General features: G+C 43.3%; 1 protein-coding gene across 2 annotated transcripts in view; it reads left to right on the plus strand.

The window, feature by feature from the left end:
• BEST2 (bestrophin 2) overlaps positions 1-24,537 on the plus strand; it is a 52,592-nt gene extending 28,055 nt beyond the window's left edge. For both annotated transcript variants that reach the window (XM_085654467.1, XM_085654468.1), the window contains exons 4-10: positions 6,974-7,207; positions 8,559-8,713; positions 9,625-9,702; positions 19,698-19,850; positions 20,783-20,863; positions 21,513-21,667; positions 23,203-24,537. In XM_085654467.1, coding sequence (XP_085510593.1) covers positions 6,974-7,207; positions 8,559-8,713; positions 9,625-9,702; positions 19,698-19,850; positions 20,783-20,863; positions 21,513-21,667; positions 23,203-23,926 — 1,580 coding nt within the window. In that variant the 3' untranslated portion in view covers positions 23,927-24,537. The remainder of the gene's footprint in view (positions 1-6,973; positions 7,208-8,558; positions 8,714-9,624; positions 9,703-19,697; positions 19,851-20,782; positions 20,864-21,512; positions 21,668-23,202) is intronic.
• The last annotated feature ends 1,177 nt before the right edge of the window (positions 24,538-25,714 follow it).

The raw sequence follows: 25,714 nt of genomic DNA on the forward strand, positions 1-25,714 counted from the left end.
GAAAAGGCCGTCTGCTGCCTCTGGCAGGGATTTTTGCACAGCAGTGAGCATTTTCTAACCATAATGTCTTTTTAAGTGGAGCCTAGGCAGCGCATGCGTTGCTCTGCGAGGCATGCTGTGTTCGGTACATGGGCTTTAATTCCGCCCCTCACTGGCGATTTGTTCAAATGTGTGTTGGGAAAAGCTTGCTTTTGTTTGATTTATGGCCTTTATTTGTCCCACCTTTTCAGGTTTGGCTCCTTCCCAAGTAGTATTGTCCTATGTCATGTATCCTTTCTTTAAAGGTTTTTTACCTTTCTGTTTGCGCATTTTTATTTTCGTGCAGGCAGCAGCATTCTGTAAAGAATGTTACATTTTGGTCTCTTTAGTTGCATAACCCTGTGCAAGATGTGCACAATGTATGGTACGCTAATGCCACTATTTTGACTAACACATAGTATAGAGTGCAATTTTTGTAGATAAAATACCTTTTTCATTTTATTTAAAACGACTGACGCGCTTATTTAAAGCCTTTCAGCCGATGACTAAAATTATTTGTTAACTTCACATTTTGTAAACATGGCCACTGTTTTTATCATGTTTATTTTCATTGCACACCATTTTTTTTCACGTGAATGTTTTTATTTTTGGGTTTAACATGTACGCAGTTCCAGATGCAATATTTTACTTAGTTTAAATAGGGGTGGGGTGTGTGAATTTATATTTTTTCTTTTTTGTTTGTGTGCTCTTATTTATGGGAAGGCTTGGCGGATTTTGCACAGGACTCGTAATGAGCTCCATTCTGTATTCCTTTTTGTGTAATGTCACAAACTGATAGTTACACCTATTGGGGCGGGAAATGGCCCTACATGAATCAGGACATTGTAAGTCCTCTGAACAGTGCTGCTACTCTTGTCCTGGCAGCGATTCCTCATTCCAAGTCCTCTAGGCAGTGCTGATTCTCTGTTCCCAGTTGTAATTCCTCATTCATAGTCCCCTAGACAGTGCTGCGGCTGCTTCTCTGGTCTCATCAGTAACTGCGCCATTCGAAGTCTTCTAGGCAGTGCTGGAGCTGCATCTGTGGTAACACACACAACACTTCTCTAGAGTGAGATACTTTGCACATCACTTGCCAGGAGTAGAACAACTTCCTATAACACAATTACCTGCTAGAAGGGAATTCACCCATCCTTATACAACAGAATACTTGGCCAAGAAGCGTCCACACCTCCTGCTACAAGGAAAAGACGAATTGGTATATATGGGATATATTTATTAGTAAATAGCACCACACGGTAAGCCAAATGCACCTATCATAGCAGACTCTTAACATATCAATAGTATGATTGAAACACAATCAAGGCAAATGTGTATATATAATCTCTCATCACCTGAAAATAAAGTTATAGTAAGCAAGACCAGTAGGAAAACTAGAAATTAGTGGAACACCTCACCAACTGTCTGTCCATCCCGTTTCCACTTCGCCAGGGGAGTCCGGTTCTTCGGCCGAAACAGGAGACAGTAGTGACACTATACGCCTCACCGCCACAGCTGCATGTCTGCCCTGTGATGAGCTTCCACCGAACAGAACCCAGACACCTCCTTTAGTACAAGTGGAGACGTAAGACGAAGCTCCTGGTGAGCCTCGCCCCCTTTTCCCATCAGAGCCCATACCACTCCGCACCAAGGCCACAACTTCAGCTGGCCAGGCGTCTGTTATGGCTTCAGAGCAGAGCGAGCACATTCCTCTGACAAGATCCAGTTCTTTCTGGACAGTAAAGTGTGAAAAACAAGTGAAAAGGAAAGCATGCCCTTCTCACCTAGTGAAGCTCAGAAAATGGCGACAGCTCAGAAAATGGAGTCACTCCAGCATAAGCCTCTATTCACGCAAAAGAGCAAAATTAGTATGCAAGATGACATAAGATCATGCCAAAGCCAATAGGAAGCACTGCAAGATAAAGACCGATTTGCATTGCAAATGCTTATTTCACATTTGTGGTGGAGTACTCAACAGTGATTAGTTTCTTGTTCACGGTTTCAAGCGGACAACGTATGCTTTTGTATTTGAGGCAATCTCCTTTTACTATCTGGTGGCTCCTGCTGCAATTGGACCTCCTCTGTGGGGAGTTCTATTTTGAAAGGAGGCCAGAGGGCGTCATGGCCTTCTCAGACGCTGATCCAAGCAAATTTCTTCCAGAGATTGCAACCCAGATTAGGAAGAGTTCCTTGGTTGGCTGGAAACGCAATATAATTAAGACACGACCATTGCCCTGTCCAGCAGGACACATCATAAACACACTCCTGCAGGGGCTGGTTCTATCAAGCCTTTGCAATGCAATAGGTCTTGCATTTGCAAGAGTGTGAGCTATCTATTGGCATTGAAATTGATAATGTTTTTTAGTTATGTTTTGGAAACCTGCAAGCTGTGCGAAAACATCCACTTTGCACTTATAGTCGTTGCTTAGGAGAAGCATGGCTGGCAGTAACTGCATCTTTTACTGCCAGCCTTGCTTCTAGTAAGCCAAGACTAGCACCCGCTAACCAAACAGAAGCAAGGGACTGAGTGATGGTGAAGCCAACCAATCATAAACAATGGGTGGGCTGTAAGCCCACTGTAAGGTAACAATGTCTTACAAGCGAGAGCACATGCGCTGTCTCTGGCAAGACCTAAACATGGAAATTTGCTTATAATTTTGCAATGTCCTCAACAAAAAGTCAATTATACGGTAGACTGTTCAATGAAAAGGTTATAGTTTGGATTGCTCCATGAAAGTGAACTTGTTTGCAGCCGATTCCAATCATTAAAATACTTACAATGGCACATCTGGAGCAAAGACCCTTAATAGATGGCGCAAATGGCCAAACTTTCCACTAACAGAGATGTACATTGGAGAAACACGATACAAGTGGAAAAAAGTAAAAAAAAAATAAAAAATTAAATAGTAGTAACATAAAAACGAGAACCCATTTGGAGAGAGTTTTGATGCCCACATATACAACCAAATGGCAGTCGTACTGGCTTTTTAATGCACATTATACATTGGCAGCCATCATCTGTTTTTCTAAGGTCCATAAATGTACAAAGGAACCAGTAGACTGGTGTTTAACACCGCTAATCTACAACTGATGTGGAGCCAAAGGGATCCTTTTCAAATTCCATATGCCAGACCCACACCCCAATGTGAAAAGCACAAGCTTTGGCTTCAAATAGGTCAATGTCACCTAAAGTCAAGCATCTCCCTCAGATCCGCTTATTCAGCATGTGAACTAAAACACATCTGATGCATTTGGAAATCGCCCAGCAATCGTTGTTTCAGCCAACACAAATAAGCTAAATTTAATAAGCAGCAACAATGCCCTAGCTTTCTAGTCTGACAGTTTTGGTTAGTTGGTTAATCCTTTTTTCTTTTTCTGCTTGAGTTAAGTAACAGCCAGGAGGCAAACGGGGAACATTGTGTACATTTCGGTCAGACTGCTAACTGGGAGGAACTCTAAACACTCGCACATAAAGAGAGACTTCAATTCCGACATGCAAGAGTAGTCTAGTTCCCCTCATCTCCCATTCCAGCAGCCATCAAACGTATGAACTGCAATGGCCACCGAAGACCCACTGCCTCCATGCAAACTTCCCCCCCCAGTCCCTCCTCTGGGCGAGTAGAGTTTGAGTCGACACAGAGACTGGGCAACACTGTAGGAAAACAACATTTTAAGAGCATGTGGCCTGATTTAAAAAAAAAAAAAAAAAACAAAAAAAAAAAAAATGCCTCGACTGTTTAAATCGAATAATTTATATTCCACCCAAAAAAAAAAGTATGTTCGGAGTTGAATAAATCTATTTGTACTGGAAGGGTCAAGTTCTATACAGCAAATAACTTTAAAATAAGGTCGGTACTGGGAAGCAGTTTAACACTTCGGAGGAAGAAATGCCTTACTGAAAGTCGAAATTCAAAAGTAAATGGCATCTATTCTAAAGAATCGAGTGAGCTTTGGGTAGTGAGGGGGCTTGTACTTCCAGTTGGCACAGGAAAAAAACATGTGCAATGCAATAGGTCTTGTATTACTGAAAGTTTCAGCTATTGGCATTGCTAATATTAATGCAACGGCAATGGCTCAAACTTCCAGTAATGAGAGGGCTATTGCATTACAAATGGATAGCGGCACTAGCGCTTTAGCACCTGCGCTTTAGCTTAAGATGTTTAAAGCGAAAGCGCGGGTGCTGTCACTGTAAGAAAGGTAAATAAATCGACAAAGGTATGCAGCCACTTTGCAATTAAGAAAAAAAGAAAGGTGTAACCGCCATTATATCAGCTGAGGTGTGCCATACTGGTTACATTTTATTTTAACAGCAGGCAGGAGGAAGGCATTTAAGAAAATGGTGTGCTGAGGCTACAATTAAAACGTAACGAGAAGCAACACATGTAACGGAGGGTGTCATCATGGGGGTTACAAGAAGAGAAAAGGTGCTACTAGGGAGTAACTACTAAGCCTATTGCCAATGAAAAACCATCATTTACAAAGGATAGTGACAGGAGCCAATTAAAAAGATGGGCAAAAAGTGGGCAGAGCTTCATGTTCCTGTTCTGAATACAGCATGTCTTGAAGAGACCACGCAAGCGCCGCCTAGGCGAGACCTAAAACTCGGACCTGGATCTCTGCACAGAACAAATGGTTACACTAAATAGGCAGTTTGAGGGCCTGCGGGGTATTTCTGTTGATGAACAGCACCAACTTTTTGACTGTAACAGGAAAGATTATGCTATTCCACCAGATGACATGTTCACTCTCAGAACTGAACTGACCAGTGCTTAATTTGTAAAAGAATGAGTGCCGGTGGCTAAAGTGCTGTTCAGAAGCCCGTGGTCGGTGCTTCAACATGTCAGCATGCGAAGTACCAAGACTAAGTAGTTTTAAATTCTACTCATCCCTCTGTTATCCACCACCAGGCAGTCCTTGTCCCTTCATCTCACTCTTGCAGGTTCCGGCTTTTTCCCTTTGTGATGAGTTTTCCATCTTTCTGTTCCTTCGTCTTGCCTGTGTGTGTGTGTTTTTGTCTGTCTTCCTCTGGGTTAAAGTCTGGTGCTGAAAAAGTGCTGGTGGGCCCCACCTGCAACCATCAGCTCAAATTAAGCCTGTCAACTGGCAAAAAACAAAATGCTCGCTGCCGAGCACCTTGTTGCAAACGCATGTTTGGAGACACATGCAGGAGCCAGCCCTCCAGAGCAAGGGGCCTCTGTAATATTAGTGCAAATTAAATAACTGATAATGAATACTGTCTCATACTCTCTCCTCTTTAACCTCATGAATCTCCCTAGAAACTGGCATCTTTCTGCACACTGTTAACCGGGCACATTTCCTCTCCTTTCTATAATGTCTGCCTATAGATATGTCAATCTACTGATCTGTCAGTCTATTCTGTTTCTCTCTGTCTCCCTCTCCATACATCATTCTGCAGTCTGCTTGAAGGACGTTTTACATACTAATGACTATAGGTATTTAACGTGATGAGTTGCTCTGTAGGCGGTCACATTCATTCATAATTATACTTGTGCTTAATATACAGAGGAATCCTATGTAGCCTTGTGGTAAAGCATCTTTTATATTACTCTGCATAGGCTCATACTGAATCACAGGAGTTGTGTCCCAGTATTTATGTAGCATAGCATTAATAATTCTGCAAATGGTGCATGTACAAAATGATGCAGGCAGCACTGTCAAAAGGCTTTTTTCCTTTCCCCATGTTGCAAAGCATGGCTAAAAAACACTGGCAAAAGCCAGTAGGTCCCAAAGGCAAGTCCTACTGACTTTACCAATTCTTGTTAATCAGTGCAATTCTGCTTCTGCCAAAGGGATGGCAGTACTGGGTTGAGAAACCCTATAGTACCTCAACAGTTTTGTGGGGCTCTCATACCTGACCGGTAGGGGCTTTACTTGTTTAGTTGCACAGAGAATAGGCTTAAGTTTGCCCTAGCAAGCAGTTACCCTGGGCAGACCACTTTGGTAAAGTTAGATATTTAGTAGAAATGTACGTTTTAGAACCACTGCTACATTACGAAGTTCACCATAGTTATATTTCCATTAAGTAGTTTAGTGCCACAAGCACGGTGGGCCTAGGGCAGAAAATAGACCCCACCAATCAATCGATTAATAAAGCGCAGATAATCACCCGATAGGGTATCCCGGTGCTTGTAGGCCCCGGAGGCTTATTGGAACAGCCAGGTCTTGAGGGCCATTCGAATTCTGGAAGGAAGGTGATGGCTCGGAGGTGCATGGGGAGGCTGTTCCAGGTCTCTTCTGCAATGTAGGGGAAAGGAGAGTCCCACACTTCTGCTTTGGTAGATGCGGGAGTATGGGCAAGTGAAAGGGAGGTGGAGCACAGTCTTCTCGATGGTTGGTGGAAGTTCAGGCGTTGGTGAATGTATGCAGGTCATTCGTTGTGTAGAGCCCTGTGTGCATGGGTCAGCAGCTTGAAGTGTCCGCTTCTCTGTATGGGGAGCAAGTGGAGTTTCCTGAGGTGGAGTGTGATGTGGGTTTGTCGGCGGAGGATGATTCTGGCTGTGGCGTTCTGTATGGTCTGAAGTCTTTGTAGCAGGTGTGCGGCGATTCCCACAAGGGGGAGATTGCCATAGTCCAGTTGGCTGGTGATGAGGGCTTGTGTCACGGTACGTCTCGTGTGTGTAGGGGTAGCCACTTGAAGATCTTACGTAGCATGTGCAGACTTGACCAAATGTATGCTTAATTGAAAACAGTTTGGGGACAAAGTTTGCATGTGTTCTCTGAGACACTTTACACTATTCGCACAGTAAGAGAAGCATCCTTTTTACAGAGGTTTCTGTCTTTCCTGCCTTATTCAAGATAATACAAATTTCCTATGCTATTCAGGGGTAACCTACCAATGCATCCAGAGTATATCAGCAATTTCAAAATGTTTCAGAAACGCATTAAATTCATTTGAACTGTAACCAATCCTTTTTTTTTTTTTTGTGAATCTCAACAGGTTTTTATGTCACTCTGGTTGTGAATCGGTGGTGGAGCCAGTACAAGAGCATCCCCTTTCCAGACCGGCTCATGTGCGTCATTTCTGGCAACGTGCATGGGTCCAATGAGAAAGGACGTCTCTATCGCCGCACGCTCATGCGCTACTGCAACCTGTCCTCCCTACTTATACTGCGCTCCGTCAGCACCGCTGTCTTCAAGAGGTTCCCCACAGTGGACCATGTGGTGGAAGCAGGTATTTCCAATAACTGGATCGAAGAGGGGATATCTGAAAATGTTGGGCGGAAACGGGTGCATCCCCTTACGCTGATTGAAGGCCTGCTTGGCTGTCCAAACTTGGAAGAGGTGGATATAGTCCACCTTTGAGAGCATGATGGAGGTAAATATGCGTAACACACCTGGGAGGAATATTGTTCTGTCTGAACATGGTAGAGACCGATATGGCCAATAAAGTTGCGAAGAGTGGGGTATATCCTACTGGGCAGGGCGTGAATGTTTGCACCCTGCTTGGCATGGAAGACCCAAGCATATCCTTTCGGGCTGAGCGACTACTTGTATACACAGCCAAGCTGAGAGGACGCGGAATATCCCACCATCGACCAAGTGGTGGAGGGTGCAAAGGCCAAAGCAAGTATATTTATAAAGGCTGGACCTAAGAACCAATAACTCACCAGGTACAAAACAAGTGAAAATTTAGCTTGAGCTTGAAATAATCTGGCATGACTGACTAGGCTGTGATGCAGCAGGCTAGGAAGAAGTGTGTTTCGGCGAACAGCCTGATTTGAAGATTCTATATCGGAACAAACTGGGACAAAGCAGGTATTCCTAATCCAGCTGACTTAAATGAAGGGTATCCAATTGAGCCAGTAGGAAATGGGCATATCTAACCAAGATCAACCCACTTTTAGCCAAGACTGGGAAGAAGTTAATATATTCAAGTAAGGTAGGAAGTAGTTGCAAAATCTGAAGGAATGGTACGAAGTGGAACTATCCGATCAGGCTACAAATAAGTAGCTATATGCCATCAGCCTACGTGGAAGATGTTTTGCCTATCCTAAATGGGAAGGCGCTTACCAAACTCCTGTAGTCGTTTTTAAGTCTCAAACTATTATAATTGACGACGTTGGGAAGACTGAATGCCAAACTTCCTATGACTCTTGCCTCCATAGGCAAAATCTTGTCTGCACTCATTAATATTGCCCTTTCAGGTTGCATTGTTACTTGTATTGGGCACATGCCAAGATTTCTGTTAATGAAACATGCAGCATGGGATGATAATCCAACACTTGCATAGGTTTAAGCATTGTGACAAATGGTAGCTGACATGCCAGCAACACTCATGTCTGCAATATTGTCAGTTTTGAGCCCTCATGAAACCTACATTAGCACCCGGGCGTGGAGATATTTGCAGGTGTTTTCAATGTGTTCTTAGCCTCCTGTGTGAAGTGGTGAGTTTTTTTTTTTAACCAATTTGTGATTGTTTGAGCACTAAAGTTAAGCTTTAATATTCTGGTGATAAATGATCTAGTGAGGATCAAGTTGCTGCTGTGTTTAGTGCCCTCATGAGTTCTCTCCCCTTCACTCAGGCTTCATGACCAGGGATGAGCGCAAGAAATACGAGGCTCTCCACTCCTCCTACAACAAGTACTGGGTGCCATGTGTCTGGTTCACCAACCTGGCGGCCCAGGTCCGGAAAGAAGGCCGGATCAGAGATGACCATGCACTGAAAATGCTGATTGATGTGAGATGGGCTGGGGGGGTAACAATTTGTGAGGTTTCAAATGGGTTGTAAATGTCCAAATCCCCCCCCCCCCCCCCCCAACTCTGCAAAGTTTCTTGCTCACTGGTAGGGTATGGTATGGGGCATGGTACAAATGAGTAGCTGAGGTGGACATTGTCCTATTGGGAATTGAAGGGGTTTTGTGGGGATTCCTCATTGAGAATGGGAGAGGTAAGAACTGACTCCTCACTGGTTATGGGAGTATTGAGAACTGACTCTTCATTGGGTATATATGGGATGAAAATGGAACTTCACTGGGTATTGGATGGGTGAGAACAGACCAGTCACTAGGTACTGGAGGGGCGGGAACAGATTTCCCATTGAATTTTGGATTGGCGAGAATAGACTCCTCATTGAATTTTGGAAGGTTGAGAATGGACCCCTCGTATATTATATATATATATATATATATATATATATAGTGATGATCGACTCCTCATCAGGTATTGAGTTGAGACCTGATCCTCACTGGGTACTAAAGGGCTAAGAAATAACTTTTCATTGGTTACTGATGGGTGTGAATTGATTCTTCATTTGATATTGAGGGGTGAATAATGACTACCAGTAAATGGGGCAAAGAAGCGGCGACTCTTTGGCCATCACTGGAGTAGGATCTACCCCTGAATGCTTATTTGACAGTTGGGGTGTTTTAGCCTGGGACTTCCCTGGCGGACAAGAGGATTGGGGGGGGGGTGTGACGGGGCATGTTGGGCTTGGGGGTGATTCTTGGATAGCAGAGAAAGCACTTCTTGCTGGGGTGAGAGGAACACATGGTGGAGGGGAGAGTTTTTACAAGACTCATTTGTTTTTGGGAATTTTGAAGGGGGTAATTATTGTTTGTCAATTATTACATTTCTTTTTCTTTCCTTAAGGAACTGAATGCATTTCGTGGGAACTGCGGCATGCTCTTCCACTATGATTGGATCAGCGTCCCCTTGGTATACACACAGGTAATCTGCACCTCAAATCCTTAAGTTAGTTCCTTTGACAGGGGTGAAGTGGGGAGGGGGATGATGATGAAGAGGGAGGGTAACTGATGAGTGGCTAAAGTGGTTCTGGCCCTCGCAGGGCCAAAAGGATGATGCCTCTCTGGGCCACTATTGCAAAGTTTGCATTGCCTGAGCTGGCCTCGTAGGAACCCATGACCTGAATTGACCACCCTGGCAGCATCAACCAAAGTTGACCTAATCGGCCCCTTCAACCACAGCGCACCTGAATATGATCCTCAACCCAAAATGTAATTATTCCGTTCTGCAAATCTACGTGCTCTTATTGATGATGCTACTGTGACCTTTAACCTTGAATGACTTCATTGACCCCATCAAACTAAGATGAGTTTGTTGTAAGCTTGAACTCACTGTGACATTCCTTCTTGGTGTCTTGGCTTTACTAGTCCACCCTCTAATCTGGAATTGCATCCATTATACCTTCCCAAATCCAGAGAGGTTGAAAGCCTTGGGTACCTGTATCTCTTTCAAAGAGATTTTGGGTAGAAACTAATCCAATCCCTTTTTGTGCTGAACCAGATGAAGCTACACTGTCATTATTCCTGTTCCATGGAAAGGGGCAATATATTTTATTAGAACGTCTTAAGGTGGAATGATTGGTTCTGAAATGTGGGTGATCCTCCCAAGAAAACGGTATTAACCCATTTCTATCTTGGCCTTGATATTGGAGTTTAGCCTCTGAGCAAGGGGCGATGGGTGAACTGTCATGAGTTAATCTTCTCCTTCTCTCTCTGTTTCTGACCTGTTGTGGAATTAACACAAATTCCTATAGTTTGGTAAAAACAAGAGAATCGGATACTTCCTTTCAATTGTAATACCTGGCATTTGAAGGTTAAGTGACAGCATTGATGTAGACTTTAATCCCCACCATATACTTTTCCAAGGGAATAGAGTGCATCGACGAATGGTCTGCTTTGCAATCTACTGACTTGATTCCGTCTGCAGCAGGTCTTGCTAATACCACACTGCCATTCCAGCACAGCTCCTACAAGCTAGACAATAGCTAGTTGGTAGTGCAATGAGCTTTCACAGACAGATGTTTTATTATGCATGTCTGGCTCTTTTTATTTCTGGTGTTTTTCAGTGGACATCAGTTTCTACCCTGTTTTTATTGTCTTGATATCCTGTGTGGATCTGGAAGGGTACCCTTTGCTTCAACGAAGTAAAGGTTTAGCCACTATATGACATAACGTGTATTTGTAAAGTGCGCATTCAACCTTCGGGCTCTTGACACTGAAATAACTGTTTGTTACCCAGCTCAGTGGTACTCGTTTTAGTGACATCAAAGGCTGAGTAAAACAGCTAAGGTTTGAACTTGTTACCACAAGGTCAAAACAGAATCTTGGAATTGATGCATTAGTCTGCTTTACCCGGCACAAGATCATGTTTGTGATAGAGCCAAAATTTAGTGTCTGCTTTAGCATAAAGTCTGAGCTGAAAAAATGTTTTCTGAAGGTGTGATCCAGATAGTCCTGCGTTGGCTGGCAGTTTTCCAAGGTGACAATATGCCTTAGAGCTACAGAAGAAGCGTCCTGTGCTAATCCTGTAAATGGTTTGAGCCTTCTTGTAGCATGATGATTCATCCTATCAATCTATATATGGCATTTCTTGCTCCATATGTCCCATCAGCCAGGCTGGGGTAGCTTATGAGCAACTGCCTTTCACACCTAGTGAACTTCTAAGTCCCTCAGGGCATGCTCTCAAAAATGAACCTAACAGTCAAAGGTCCTAAACGTTCATTGGTATTTGAGAGTTCTGCAAAACGTATGGCGAGCTAGGCACATCTGTGGACCCTTTATTATCTTAAATTGCAGCTGTCTTGCCAGTTCACATCACACTGTGCCCTTGGATGCTCTATCTGTGCAACTCTACTACTAAGGACAAGAACGGTCTGAAACAACCTAGAAAAACTGATTGACTCGCGCAGGGTGTCTAGAACTCAAGTGTGACCCACGCCAGATCAGTCTGACCTGGAAGCTGGGCACCCTGTTGAAAATGACAAGACAAACACCCAGAATCTGCTTCTTAAAATGCGCTCCAGCAGATCAATTGGAAGTTTGATTCCTTTCCTACGTTCCTTAATCAAATGAAAGCCCATATTGATAAGCATGATGACCTTATCAAAGAGGCGGAGGGCAGAGTATCTGCAACTGAGGATGATACTATCTAGCTCTAGACCGAAGTTGCAAAATTAGCTGCTGATAGGTTGAAAGCTACCATAAAAATGAGGATTTAGAATCCTGCTCAAAGCGCAATATCTGTGCATCCTTGGCCTTGCGTAATCCACCAATACGGGTAAGATGGGGAAGTTTATTGAACAACTCTTAATGGAGATCCTGGATAGAGACCTATTCCAATGCTTTATTGTCAAGAGCTCACAGGGCAATGGGGCCTTAGCCACCATCTGGGGAGAGACACGCCTTGGCAGAGAGAAGTCCTCCCTGTTCTACCAAGAAATGGACATTTAGATATACCCGAATTTCACCGTAGTGGTACAGGAGGCCAGATATCCTTTATTGACTTAAAACAAAACCGGCTTGTGGCCAACGAGATCCCTACGTAGTGTTTCCTCTTAAATTGGGTTTCCAGCGGGATGGACATGTTATGGCTTTTACCTCACCTAGGGACTCCTTCAGGGTAGTAAAGGACCACTTGAAATTGCTATAAAGAAAGCAACGTAATTCTCTGGATCAGCTTCCAGACAGACACTGACTCTGCTTCTAGAGCCCTATTCAATGATGTGGAGTAGATTTGGTGCCTCCCTCTCATTTCCTTTTTTGCTGGTTGAACTAAAACTAACCCAGCCCTGATTTCTTGATTTTAGATTAATGTTCTTGCATTTATCTTAACGTTATGGTTACTGATGATTGTATGCCCCATGAGTACACTTTCTCTACCGGTTCTTGATGCGGGGGTGTATTCCAGCTTTTTTTTAAAAACTGGATCAAATCACCGGTTTGATATATTTTTGTACTAGCTCATTGCCTGTTTGTAACAATGTTCTATATGGGCCGGGGTGGATGGCATTGGACCGCGTTCTTTGTGCACATGCACTAATTGGGCTTGTTTGATCGTAGGGGTTCCTTTACTAACTGCTGGGGTGTTCAGTGTGGGTGAGGATGCTGGGATACTGAAGAATGTAATTGACCTTTTTTGTTTTTTTTGTTTTACTACTATTCAATGCTTAGGTGAACCGAAATGCTCGGATACATCTTTGATATCTATCAGACTGAGTAACGTGAGAATTTATTTTCTCCCCTAATCCTCTTCCACATACACTGACACTATTAAACTCATTATCTGGAGTGTTCATGGTCTGCAAACCCCTAAAAAACACTGACATGTCTGGAGAGACATGGAATTGAGGTAGCCATCATTCAGGAGATGTGTATGGCCCCTGCCGAAACATATCTGTTTGGGATAAATTAGGGCCTAGTAATTATTTCGCTTCTGAAAGCTCATATTCATTAAGAGTTGTGATACGGATTTGGAGGTCTTTTTCCTTTACTTTTAAATTTGTCCATCTTGATCCAATGAGGCGTTAAATCTACTACTCCAGTTTACTGCATGATTACCCTCTCGCACTCCTCAATTCCTATATCCTGAATGTAGATTTTCCCAATTTCTTTGAGAGCATTGCTCAACTTTACTGCATTCATAATGATTCAAACCCTATTCTGAGTGGCAACTTTAGCCACAACTTAGATTTCCCCAGACCTCACAGAATTGGTAACCCCAAATGTGGGATGCACTCTCAAACAGTTGCCTGACTCTGATGGCTTGACAGATGGTTGGTAGGAATTGAGGGATGCCTGCTGCATATTCATTCCATTGAGTTTGATTTGTGCTCTTGCATTGACCTCTGGCTTTCCTTCCCTGATGTTTGCCTATGACCTGGTCCCCACAATTGAAATTCCTAACCCTCACTGCCCATAGACCATGGTGTTCCCTTTCTCCTGCATTGATGGACTCCATGTTTAAAGTTGATGTTGCACAAGCGAATGAGGAGTTTATTTCAACAAATGTCGGATCAGTGCCCTCTTTCCTGACGTTCTGGGAAACATTTAAAGTTTATATATGAGGGATTGCTATTTCAAAACCGCTCCGGGTCCTTAAGTCTCTTAGGGCTTAACTCCAATGACTTGAGACTAAGCTAGTGAACGTGCAGCTGCACTATGGATGATCCCATGAGACCGCCTCATTAGCGGTCCTTGATGGCCTGTTGGCTCATTACAGGGAGGTCGTGGACTGTGAGGTTCAAGCTTGTGTAGAGGGAGAAAGGCCTAGCAGAATGCTAACCCAACTGCTGGGGAGAATGGGACTTAGGACAATTGTATGATCATTGCGCTCGCACATGGGTGACCTCATAACCAGTACGGAATTGTTCCTGTTCACTTGAAAAACCTTTATACCTCTAAACTGGCTCTCCTTGATGACAAGATTGACTTTTTTTTTTTTATTATTTTGCCCTGGCTTGGATGGAGCGTTGGCTATGAAAATTCTTTTAACACCAATAACAATGTTCGAAATACAGCAGCCATTGATAGCTTTCCCAGCTGTAAGGCGCTGGGGTTGGATGGCCTAATCATTGAATTTATCAAGGAGTTTAAGGATCCACTTGTCCCTTGATTACCCTATCCAAACCATGTGGCTCTTGAGTCTGGGACCGTCGCGCCCACCCCCCCCCCCCCCCTCTCACAACAAGAGATTTCCTGATCCATCCTTTTAAAACTTGGAAAAGACCCTAGACCTACTGTTTCTTATAGGTAGGGCCGCTGGAATTATGCAATAGTGCAGCTGTGATGATAGTCACATAACTTAAAATTTGCTGTATTTGGCCAATAATCCATCTGCTGCATAATCTGCAGATTTTAACAAAATTAGTTTTAAACTCTAATGGAACAAAAGTTACTTAAAGTGCATCGAGTTTTTGCCGCATAGTGAAAGGCCCTTTACAAATTGGACTGGTCACCTTTCTGTTGCTGTATTTGGGTATTCAACTGGTACTAATGAGGTGTAACCAATGTCCAGACAGTGTTACCACATTTAAAAATAAACATTATGAAGTAATAAGATTACAAAATGTGCTGCATTATGCGTTTTAATTTGGCTTTTCTTGCCTCCTAATTTAGCCAACCCTGTTGCATAAATTGGCCTTCTCCTGCCGCATAATTCCAGTGGCCCTGCTTATAGGCAAGTTTCTCTGGTAAACATGGAAAATAAGATTTTAGCATGAGTTATCGCCAATAGATTAAACCCAGTGATGGTCAAACTTCTCCTATCGGATAAATCCAGTTTCATAGCCGTCGGGGCCATCTCAAACCATCTCAGGATGCTGCTTTCAATGATTCACCATTTAAAACCGGAGGCTCGGGCAATCTCTGTTCTTTTGATGCTGAGAGCCTTTTTTCACTGGAGTGGTCCATTCTGTTTGTGGTCCTCTGCAGGATGGACCTAGGTCACTACTTTAATGGACTGACAAATGTTCTATATGGGCCCAACAGCTAGGTTCATATACGCTGGAGGTGGGTGGAGGTACGGACCAGGGCTGCCCGCTGTTGCCATGATCATTGAGCCCCTTGCTTCTCGAATACCAACAAACCTATACATAGAGGCTTGAGATTTCATGCATGGCAGTGTCTACCCTCACTGTACATCAGTGGTGTATTTGTAAGGGACCAAGGGGAAAATCTTAGTCCAATTATCTGAAATGTTACACACTTAGGAGAATTTGCAAGGGCTGCGCATTCATTGAGGACAAGTCTGAAGACTTTATTACTCCTTATACCTTGTGAGTCCCCTTAGATTTCCCGTCACCATGGCGAGGCGACTGTTTGCTATCTTGATATACAGATTACCAGAATTTTGGGCTCAACACTCGGACAACTATGGCTTGGTGCTTGAAGAGCTCACGGCGCAGGTCGAGCGCTGGATCACTCTCCCCTGTCTCTTGTGTGCAGGGTTGCACTTGTAAAGATGATGATCATCTCAAACTTTTTGTATGTTTTTATAAATATTCCCATTCCAACAGGTAGGAATTTTTACACTACTATGAACATTGGTGGTGCGACTCATTTGATGTGGAAAGACACCACACAAGTTAGGAGAGGCTCAAGCGGGCTTATGAAAAGGGCAACTTTGCAGTCCCTGACCCCATGCATTATTTCCTAGCAGCACAACCACACTATGCCGTATATTGGATTAGCCCAAAATGCCCCATCCCCCAATTTCTGTTTGTAAATGATCAACCTGAAGTGGGTAGATTGGATACAGCCCTTGCAGTAAAATTACCCCAACCTGGTAAAAAGACTGACTCTATCTGCTGAACTTTCTGGGCAATGTGGAAGCTGGCGAAACTTTTTTTGACTCTGTAGTGTACTCCAGATATATCAGCCTTTGGCAAACTGTCCTTGGCCCCTACAATATATAAGGCCACATGTGCTGGAATCACGAACGTTGGTCAGTTAATCCAGGAAGATCTATTTCACACGTGTACAATTTTGGACATTAGGTGAGGTTGAAGCACTTGATATGGTCGCTTTTCTTAGATTGCCTAATGCTGCCACCATGCAATGGCCTGACTTTCCTCGGGAACTGCAAACATTCACCCCCTCACACAGATGAAACTTTCCACCTGTACCAGTGGGTGGGTCTCCTGCTATTTCACGTGACCAGGCGCAGACTTCCACTTACCGCAAATGTCCATAGGGAGCGATGGATTGCTGTACCTGAAGTAAGAGCCTACTACTGGGCATCCCAGCTCCTGCCCACAAATGACTGGATCTGCTCCCTAAGAACTGAGCCCACAGACCAGAGAGAGATGCATTATGGAAGCACTTTCATACCTGCACTACATTTCTGGGTGGCAGGGAAGAAGAAAGGTATTGGTCACAACCAGTGGTGTAGGTTGTGCGGGACCCACAGGGGTGGTTGCCCCAGTGCAAAATTCTGAGGGGCATTCTTAGGGTTACAAAATGAAAAGTGGGTGGATACTTGCCTTGCCCCAGGAGCTGGCAACCCATGCTGCGCCATTGGTCACAACCCTGGCGGCCTGGAATAGTGACAAATTGCCTGTGTTGGAAAGGTACGGTTACAATAAAATGCCATTATGGGAAGGGGATGTACTGAAAGAAGTGCACTAGGTGAAAGTATGTCATGTGATCTCATTGGGATACTCCAAACAAGGGAATATACTGTAAGAGGGAAATAGTGAAACCTTCTCTCGATTGCAAGATGACTATGACTTGTCTCTAACCTAGGCATACAGCTTAGTTACACACCATGTCAAGGCCATTGACTGGCCCGAGGGCCCCAAGTACACCCTGTTAGACACACTGATATTGCTGGGGGAGTTGGAGAAAAAAAAGTAGTCTTGTCCACCATCCAAACTTTCATAAATAGAAATTCGGGTGATCTGCTTAAACTGAGACGTAGGTGAGAAGACCTAGGCACAATAGAGGATGTAGGCGACAAAGCTGCCTTGGTGCATCCCAAGAGGTAACGTTCATGGCAAGGTTGCATCCGATCCCATTAAAACTCCTACAAAGGGCATACTATCATTAAGCAGGCAGCACAAAATGGTAACCACTAAACACCCACCTGTATGAGGTGGTAATGGGCTGAATACAGAAAGTGAAGTTCAGCCTTTACCTGAGTTTGTAATTTTGAGCATCCACAATAGTGTGGCTACCCCAAGAAATAAGCCAACATTGTGCATGTTTGGGTTGATCGTAACTAATAGAGACTTAGGTAGAAAATAGGGATCACAGCACATGCCTCTGAAATGGGAGGGACTAGGTGGAAACGGTGGCTGAAAGCGTGGTCACCGTCTACTAGAGTAGGGGTTGCCCCAAAAAAGTTTGAACAGATTTGGGGAAGGAGAGAGTTTTTACAGAGTGGTAAAGCACGAAATAATCCATGCAAGACGGACATGGGTAAGTGATGCCTCTCATGGGGAGCGGCGGGGGAGGGGGGGCTGTAGCTGTAAAAGTAGCCACCCCAAAACCACTACCAGTATGTGGAATCAAACTGGAATGACTTGCCTAGAACCCTTATTGGCTATGCATCTTTATTATAATGAGAATGTTGGCCTGTTATGTGATGGATGTTATCTTGGGAAAAAAAAAAAATTTAATTAAAAAAATATTAGAGTAGACTATGCCAAAAGAGGCAACTGGCCCTTGGCTTTTGAAGAAATTTTACCTACCCAAATCTGGCAAGTGTACAGAATGTTAAAGTTTATCCACTCATCCTCCCACAGGATTGCACTTTATCCTAAACCTACTTTTGGTCAGTGCTCAAAACAGTAGTCGGGGAAACCTGATGCATTTTATTTTTTTATGCTTTTTATTTATTTTATTATATATCCTGTAGATCCAAAAGAACGACAATCGGTGTTAGATAAGCAAAAATTGTCAAACATAACATGATAATGGGTTAGGCAGAGCCTGTGTTGTAGTAAATATTGTATAAAAAATCGTAAAAACAATTGAATGATTAAGCAGCAAATAAAAAAGCCGCGATAAAGTACAAGACACGATTATTTCAGTCATGCGATCGAAGAAGATCAAAAAAATTGGCGATGCTCTGGCAGTAGGGTTCAGAATTGCCTCCATGCTTGCAGAACCCATTGCACTTATGGATACTGTATTTCCACCTGATAGTCAAATGAACAAGTTTTATCACTCCCCTCCGTACGCATCCACAATAAAATTATGTCCCTTTGTATTTCCAGCTCCCTGCCAGAGTAGCTGTTTACTTCCAGCGAAGGTCACTGCATTTAGATTAGTTCTCCAGGCTGGTGCCCAAAAAAGATCTCGGGTGTGTCTGTAGTTAGGTCTTGACTTTGCTTGTCCAGAAATCTGGTGAAGATTTACCGTAGAAGTCGGATAGAGTGAGGGAGGCTGCTAACCTCTATAGCGTGATCGTGGAGTTGTGGCGACAATAGCTAATCACTTTTTTTTTTTTTTTTCACTTGGACTTTTCCCCAGAAGAAATAATGGCAAATATTGTACTGAAGTAAAAACTGGGTGAAGGTACACAGTGTTAAATGTTGAGTTCATCAAGGTGGATCTCAAGCCAAACTGTTACTACAAAACAATTTGATTTTTTCAAATAAGTTGGTGGTGCGACCACGCACAGCGGGTGATTCTAAAACCGATTCATGCTGCAAAACTATTGTTAAAGGTGCATAACTTTTTCCTACTCGTCCTATGGCACAATAGAGGTCCCCTCCTGTTATACTTTTGAGGTGGGCGTTTTGGTTTAAGAATTTTTGTCAAGTTTAAAAAAAATTTTTTTTTGTGTGTTCATTGCTTTTCCAATGAGCCCTTTTACTCCCTTCGATCTTTGGGCTTTGGATTCCCAGTAGAATTGTGAGATTTGAAAATAAACTGATCGCAATACATCCCACTGAAATTCCAACTTATTGCACACATTGCTCCAACATATAATGGTATTTGCTGAAAATGAGCACCAATAAACTACTCGGTCACCCCACTGCATTGTACTGTGAACAATATTCGTTTAAGTAGATTTTCTTTACATATACCACCAACTTTCTCCTACTTAAAATATAAAACGTCCCTACCCATTTCATTAAAATGGAGTCGCTCATGCCATACCCATTAAACCCAGCCTTTACCATCTTAAATGTTGTCCTCATGCGACCGTTAAACTCCACTATAGCCATAATTAATTTGTCAGTCTATTTCATATGTTGCCTTCAGAACAAGTTTATTTTAGAACATGATGTTTGCAGTGAACCTTATTTTCGGTGGGGGGGGGGGGGGGGGGCAGATACAATTGATCTAGAAAACCTTTCCATACTTGAATCTCCTGCACCATCGGAACCTGCTCTTCTGTAGTCCCCGAGCTGGCCCATGGGTAATGTGGTCTTGAGGATGTCTTACCCCATAACCCTCTGCTCTCATCCCCAGGTTGTCACCATTGCCGTTTACAGCTTCTTTGTAGCCTGTCTTATTGGACGGCAGTTCCTGGACACCACACAGGGCTACAAAGGGCATGATCTTGACCTCTACATCCCTATCTTCACCCTTCTGCAGTTCTTCTTCTACACTGGCTGGCTGAAGGTAGGAACACGTTGGTTTGGCCTGTGCTTCATAATTTTGATGTATTTGTGTAAGAAAGGGTTCTCTATGCACACAAAAGAAAAATCGCACTAGGCTTGTGGATAAGGGAGAACCCTCCTGCCTTTTATGGGAGTTATATTTAGTCGTTCCTTACAGGATTGTAGCACCATGTAATACAGTATTATACTAACCACAGCTTGACATCATACATAGTGACTTGTCTATGGGCCTCTTATTTGTGGTTCTAAAACCCCAAATTAGTGGTACTTAAAATGATTGAAATGAGAAGGACAGAAGTCCTTCAACTGGGGTTGGAGGTAGGTTCCTGGAAATACCGGTCATTTAGATGGTGTCTGTAACTATTGCATTGATTATTACATTGCATCTCATCCAATTAGCACCACTAGATATGGTCTACATCTCCTGAACTGCTCTCGTTAAAAACTATTGTCGATGCGTCCCACCTTGGCAGATTGGTTGCTTTGGATTATTGTACTTTTTATTTTTCATGATGATATATTTACTCTTAGATTTGTTGTAAAAAAAAAAATGTTTACTTGTTATAGCTTGTGGTGTCCCTATCATATTGTTATTGTGCTGAGGTCTATACAGCAGCATAGCTTTCTTTTCTTTCTGGTCACTACAACTGTACCGTCATGCAACTCGTAGTCCGAACATTAACTTGGGTCTATATAATTTTTTTTCTGTTAGTCACTGCCATGGATCTAATTTTGGAACGTCCCTAAAATATTGTATGGGGGAAGCTCTTGCAGATGGCTCAAATGCTGAATAGTAATGGGGTGTGCAAGACGTGGCATTTGCGTATTCCTCTATCTAAGACACTAGCCCTAGACACTGCCACCAGATGGTGTTTAGGTGTGTGGGAAGTTGTTTGTTCCTCAAGATACTCACACTCTGGTGCTGTTCTGCAGGTGGCTGAGCAAATCATAAACCCGTTTGGTGAAGACGATGATGATTTTGAAATCAACCTTCTGATTGACCGGAACTTCCAGGTAATTTTCCACCCTACAACGGGAAGGTCCCTGAGGAAAAGTCCATTCCATAAACGAGGACTCCATCTTTACTATGTAAGATGGTGTACCCATCAATGACTGCTGCAAAGCCGGCTTCTCCATCCAAGTGTGCCAGTGGGAAAGTACATTGACTTCTACCATAATACTGAGTTTTAAATATCTTGATAAAGTATTCTATCCAGGTTATTGACGTAATAAATAGAGTAAAAGGTAGTATATATGGGCACATCTCTACTCCGATCTATATTTACCTTTAGAATGAGGTAGTCAGTGTTTCAGATACAATTTTATGGCTGAGTTATATTTTTTCACCCAATATTGTGACATACATCTAATTACATTCTATGCCTATGCAAAACTGCAAACGAAACTGAGGAATGCTGTTTTTGATTGTGTTAGGCGTATTGTTCTCTGAAATGCAGGCAACACCAAGCCAGAAAGTGATGCAAGAAAACACCTTCTCAAAACCCGTAAGTGGTTTTTCACCACTGGGGGCTTGTAGAACTGATGTGGACGACCTGGTTAACTCGCAATAAGGGAGGGCTTTCTTTTCACAGAACATTATAGGGCTAGTGTGGCAGAACTGACATTACATACCCTTTGTCTCACCGTCTGCCATGTCCTGCAGGTCTCCATGATGGCGGTGGATGAGATGTATGAAGATCTGCCCACATTGGAGAAGGACCGCTATTGGAACGATTCCAATCCCAGACCTCCGTACACAGCTGCTACGCTATTCCAGCTGCAGCAGCCGTCCTTCCAGGGTTCGTCGTTTGACATGACGTAAGTATGGTGGTGTCTTTGTGTGTTAGGGTCACATTGCCTCTGCATCATTGATGCTTTTTCATCAGTGCGCACAAGTCTATTTCCTGGTAAAAACCATGAACATTGATTAATATTGCTACACTTTTTAGAGAATTAAACTGCCATGTCTTTGTGTTTCAAGTTTACAGAATGGTCTGACCCTAGAATTTGTGTCCCAGGGTGGTCGTGTGAAGCACGGTCATTCTTCAACATTTTGAAAATGTTTTGTTAGCCCTAAAATAGTCTTAAGTGTTTTGTGCTAGTATTTCCATAACGTTGCGTCTTGTTTCTAAGGCAAATCGTTTTTTTTATAACCAAACTTTATTTATTTTGAGATGATTAAATCGATGAACAGGAATGCCATGCCCAGATGTCAACGTGTAATGTCCCTAATTTGGGTGAACAGGTCTCATTGACACATCAACCACTGTTGTATGGAAAGTTGTAGTTTTAATGGCTTATAAAGGTTCTAGTTATTATGTAGATGTATGCTGTAAGCACAGAATCGTGAACTGTACATTATTGGTCCTTGGAAAAAACGTTCCACTATACAATACCCAAAACTATTGGATTTGTTAAGGCTTGTTTTACTTAACTTCATGAAAAAATATTTGCTGTGCTGATTTTGTTACTGGGAGCCGATATTGCAGCACTGCTCCAAAACCGGCCCCCAGTAACACAACTGGCCCCCACTGCGGCAAAATCAGTTCCCACCCTTCCAGCCTCCCTGGGAAAAGCCCAGTGCCCGCTACGACAAGTTTGGCCCTGGTTTTGGTCGTCCACATGCCCCCTGTCCTACTCTTATCTGCCCCACTGATCATCAAGATCAAAAGAAAATGCAGGCTCTTTAAGAACCATAGCTAGTCAGGAGCTGGCTCCCATGGATATCCACTCTTCAAATATGACATCCAGCAAATAGGATGTGTTTCTGAATGTAAAAGTGCTAAAAGGCATTATTGGCGTGGCTAGACTTTCTAGCTCGTCGCTCCAAGCTCTCTTGGTCCAAGCACTTTGTGGCAATTGCCGAGTGTAGTGACAAATTCCACTACAGCAAGTAAGTGTTTCTAAATCCTGCATGCTGATGTCCTAGAAAAAGAATCTTGCATTGTTATGGTTGAGCACTCCTGTTAGGTGATGTGCCTAAGGGCCATTGTTGCTAGTTGTGAAAGACACCTGTTAAAAACACATTTTTAATTGTAATTTCACCCTTTAAAAAAATATAATGTAGAATAGATGCCAGATCAAATGCAGTTCCCACTTTGCCCTCCTGTTGAGTGTGTCTTGAAGGCACAGATAGCCATTCCAGCTAGAACAAGCGTTGGCTTAGTGTGCCTATAGGCACACTCGCGTGTAGTGCCTATAACCCAAGCTGCATGGTTAGGATGCTAAAACCAGCCGAGGACCAGGTTCATGTAATCCCCTTTTCCCAGGTTGAATAGCAATGAGTGAAGAGCATGTGATGTCCCCCTATTGGCAAATTCTTGGTTGTTGAACTGGTGTTTTTTTCTTCTCAGGATGGCTAAGGAAGACATGCGGTTTCACCCACTGGAAGACATTGAGGAGCACTCGGAAGACAGCCCACAGGCTGCGATACACCTCTTCAACCGCATGCTGATGACCGGGCGGTCCCAATCTGCTTTTGCTGCTCTCTCACACTCCACTATGCATCTTCTCCAGAATAGAAACCACTCCAATTCGGATGACTCCATATCCAGCTGCCTCAACAAAGAACAAAATACCACCGACTCTGAAAACTCTCACCAGAACAGTCAACCGAATGATGGCAACAACTGTCCCGACAGGGTCTCGGGACAGTTGGTTCAAGAGAAGGAGACAAACAAAGCGGTGCAGGATTCTGGAATACTCCCAGTTGAGCACAAATCGCAGAATGAAGTTCTCCCTTCAGCCAGTTGCACTGACATGTCAAAAAGCGGCGCTGTGCGTGTCACTCTAAAGATGGCCGCCCAGTATGGACTAATAAATGGAGGACATTTTGCCACAGATGAACCTCTGTCACACAGTGACCATCTGGACCACGACCATCTGGCAATGTTCACCATGGGATCCTCTGTCATCCCTATGGCACCGGTAATGGACCCTTCTGTAGTATCTTCATCATCCCTTGATCATGTTCAAGGTGAAAGCAGCGGCTCAAATTCTTCCTTCCAGGAGATCTATTTCCGCCCAAACAGGTTCCAGGACACCCAGGTGAACGAGCCTAGCTCCATTTCAAAGTAGGTGCCCATGAATGGCCGTGCCAGTTCTTGCCTCTAGCTGGTGGCGGAGTGCAGAGCACCACTTTGTACTTTCAGGCTTGGCTGATTGGTAGCGTTGCCAGGGCAAGGCTGACAAGTGTCTCTCCCACTAACATTAGCATGTGTATTGGGGGAGGATGTGGGGTTATGTTTCTTTCCTGATAGTTTTATATCAGAGTGACTTTATGCGAACAGTTTGTACCATCACCCCATAGCAACTACTTCAAACCCAACCAACTGGAAATAGGACATATGGCCGATGAAGCTGCTGTGTGCGGACAGGAGGATGACCTCGTTTCGCCTACCTCAGCCCTAGCCACTGCTCACTGGAAACTGCGTGTCTAGTCGTCTCCCAGTTCTGCTAGAGTTCTGTCTCTGTTGCAAGTTGTTTTTAAGGGGATAGCTTTATTCAGTGACTATTGCTGAATTTTTAAATCTTATATGGAGACACATCATGACGCACTTTTGCTGTATCACCTACTGAATAAGGACTCTACGTCTAGATGTTGGTGATGAACAATGTAAATTTTATTTTTTTTCTCGGTAGAACAAACTACGAACATATTTTTTAATATATTAAATATTTCTAAATAATTGATGTCCTCGATGGTTTTTTTTTTTTGTTTTGTTTTTGGAACATGATCTGTGCACAAGTTAAAGCTCTGTATCGAAGGCATGGTTGTGGTAGGTTTTCCCTCTCGTGTAGTAGGATCTTACGATTTTAAGTAGCCCTTAGTTACCACATTGTGCTCCCTGTCGTAATACTGTCGGCAGCTGTTCTCCTATCCTAAACCAGTACGGAGAAGTGCCCTTCTACCCTGCCCTCCTGAAGCTGCAATGCCTGATGGCTAAGTCTTGATGCGAGCCACCACAAAGCTTTAGTGCACTGTTTTTGCTCTAAATCTAATTGTCCACTTCTTTATACCACAAGGACAACCGTGCATTTGGCAGAGCCAAAGGGTTTGGCTGGTCTATCATAAATACACAGAATGGGCACAGTGGTACCATTATTCCATGCAGTTGAAATTGTGACGCGGAAAGAAATGGCAGCCACCACATCTGCGGTGTAATGTAAATCTGTTGTATACCCTGGCTCTGGTAGTATGCGACTCCTAAGCACTGCCAACGGACAGCTACATCTGCCTGTAGCCAGATGCTAAACAATCCTTGTCAAAGCTAGTAGGTCTCGCCTGTGCAAAAACTATTGGCTTTGGTATTTATTATAGCGGAGTTGTACAGCGGTGTGACTTTGCAGCACGTCTACACTTGGCCAGGGGACTATAATGAAATGGGTATCAAAAGCAACTGATTGAACGTGTTCATAAAGAGACATAATTTATGGAAACAATAGAACCTAAACAGACCCTCCAGCATTTAGTGATTTACAAAATTACTGGGAAATTAGCTAAGGAGCGCGATGGCCGCAATGTTTCCCATTATGACAGCAAAATATGGTCTCCCGGCCAATGGCAAAAAAAAAGGGAGTTCCTATTGGCTGTACGCCAATAGTAACTCCCCATTGCCATTACGTGCGGCCGTACAGCCAGAATAGCTGCTCCCTGCATGATGTATAATGAGGTTCTCTACCCTTTTTGGAACGGATTTGTGGCTTTTTATTTTAAGCTAGTGTGCACTTTCTTGAAATAAAGTGTAATGGAGAGTTATTATTTGGATACAAAGGCTTCTACATGACAAATAAAATGCATTTCAACTAGTATTTTTTCACATTAAATAATGGGATGTTGTGGCAGACTCTGCATGGTGAATAGTT

Source organism: Triturus cristatus, chromosome 4_1 (genome assembly GCF_964204655.1).
Source record: "Triturus cristatus chromosome 4_1, aTriCri1.1, whole genome shotgun sequence".
Lineage (NCBI taxonomy): Eukaryota > Metazoa > Chordata > Amphibia > Caudata > Salamandridae > Triturus > Triturus cristatus.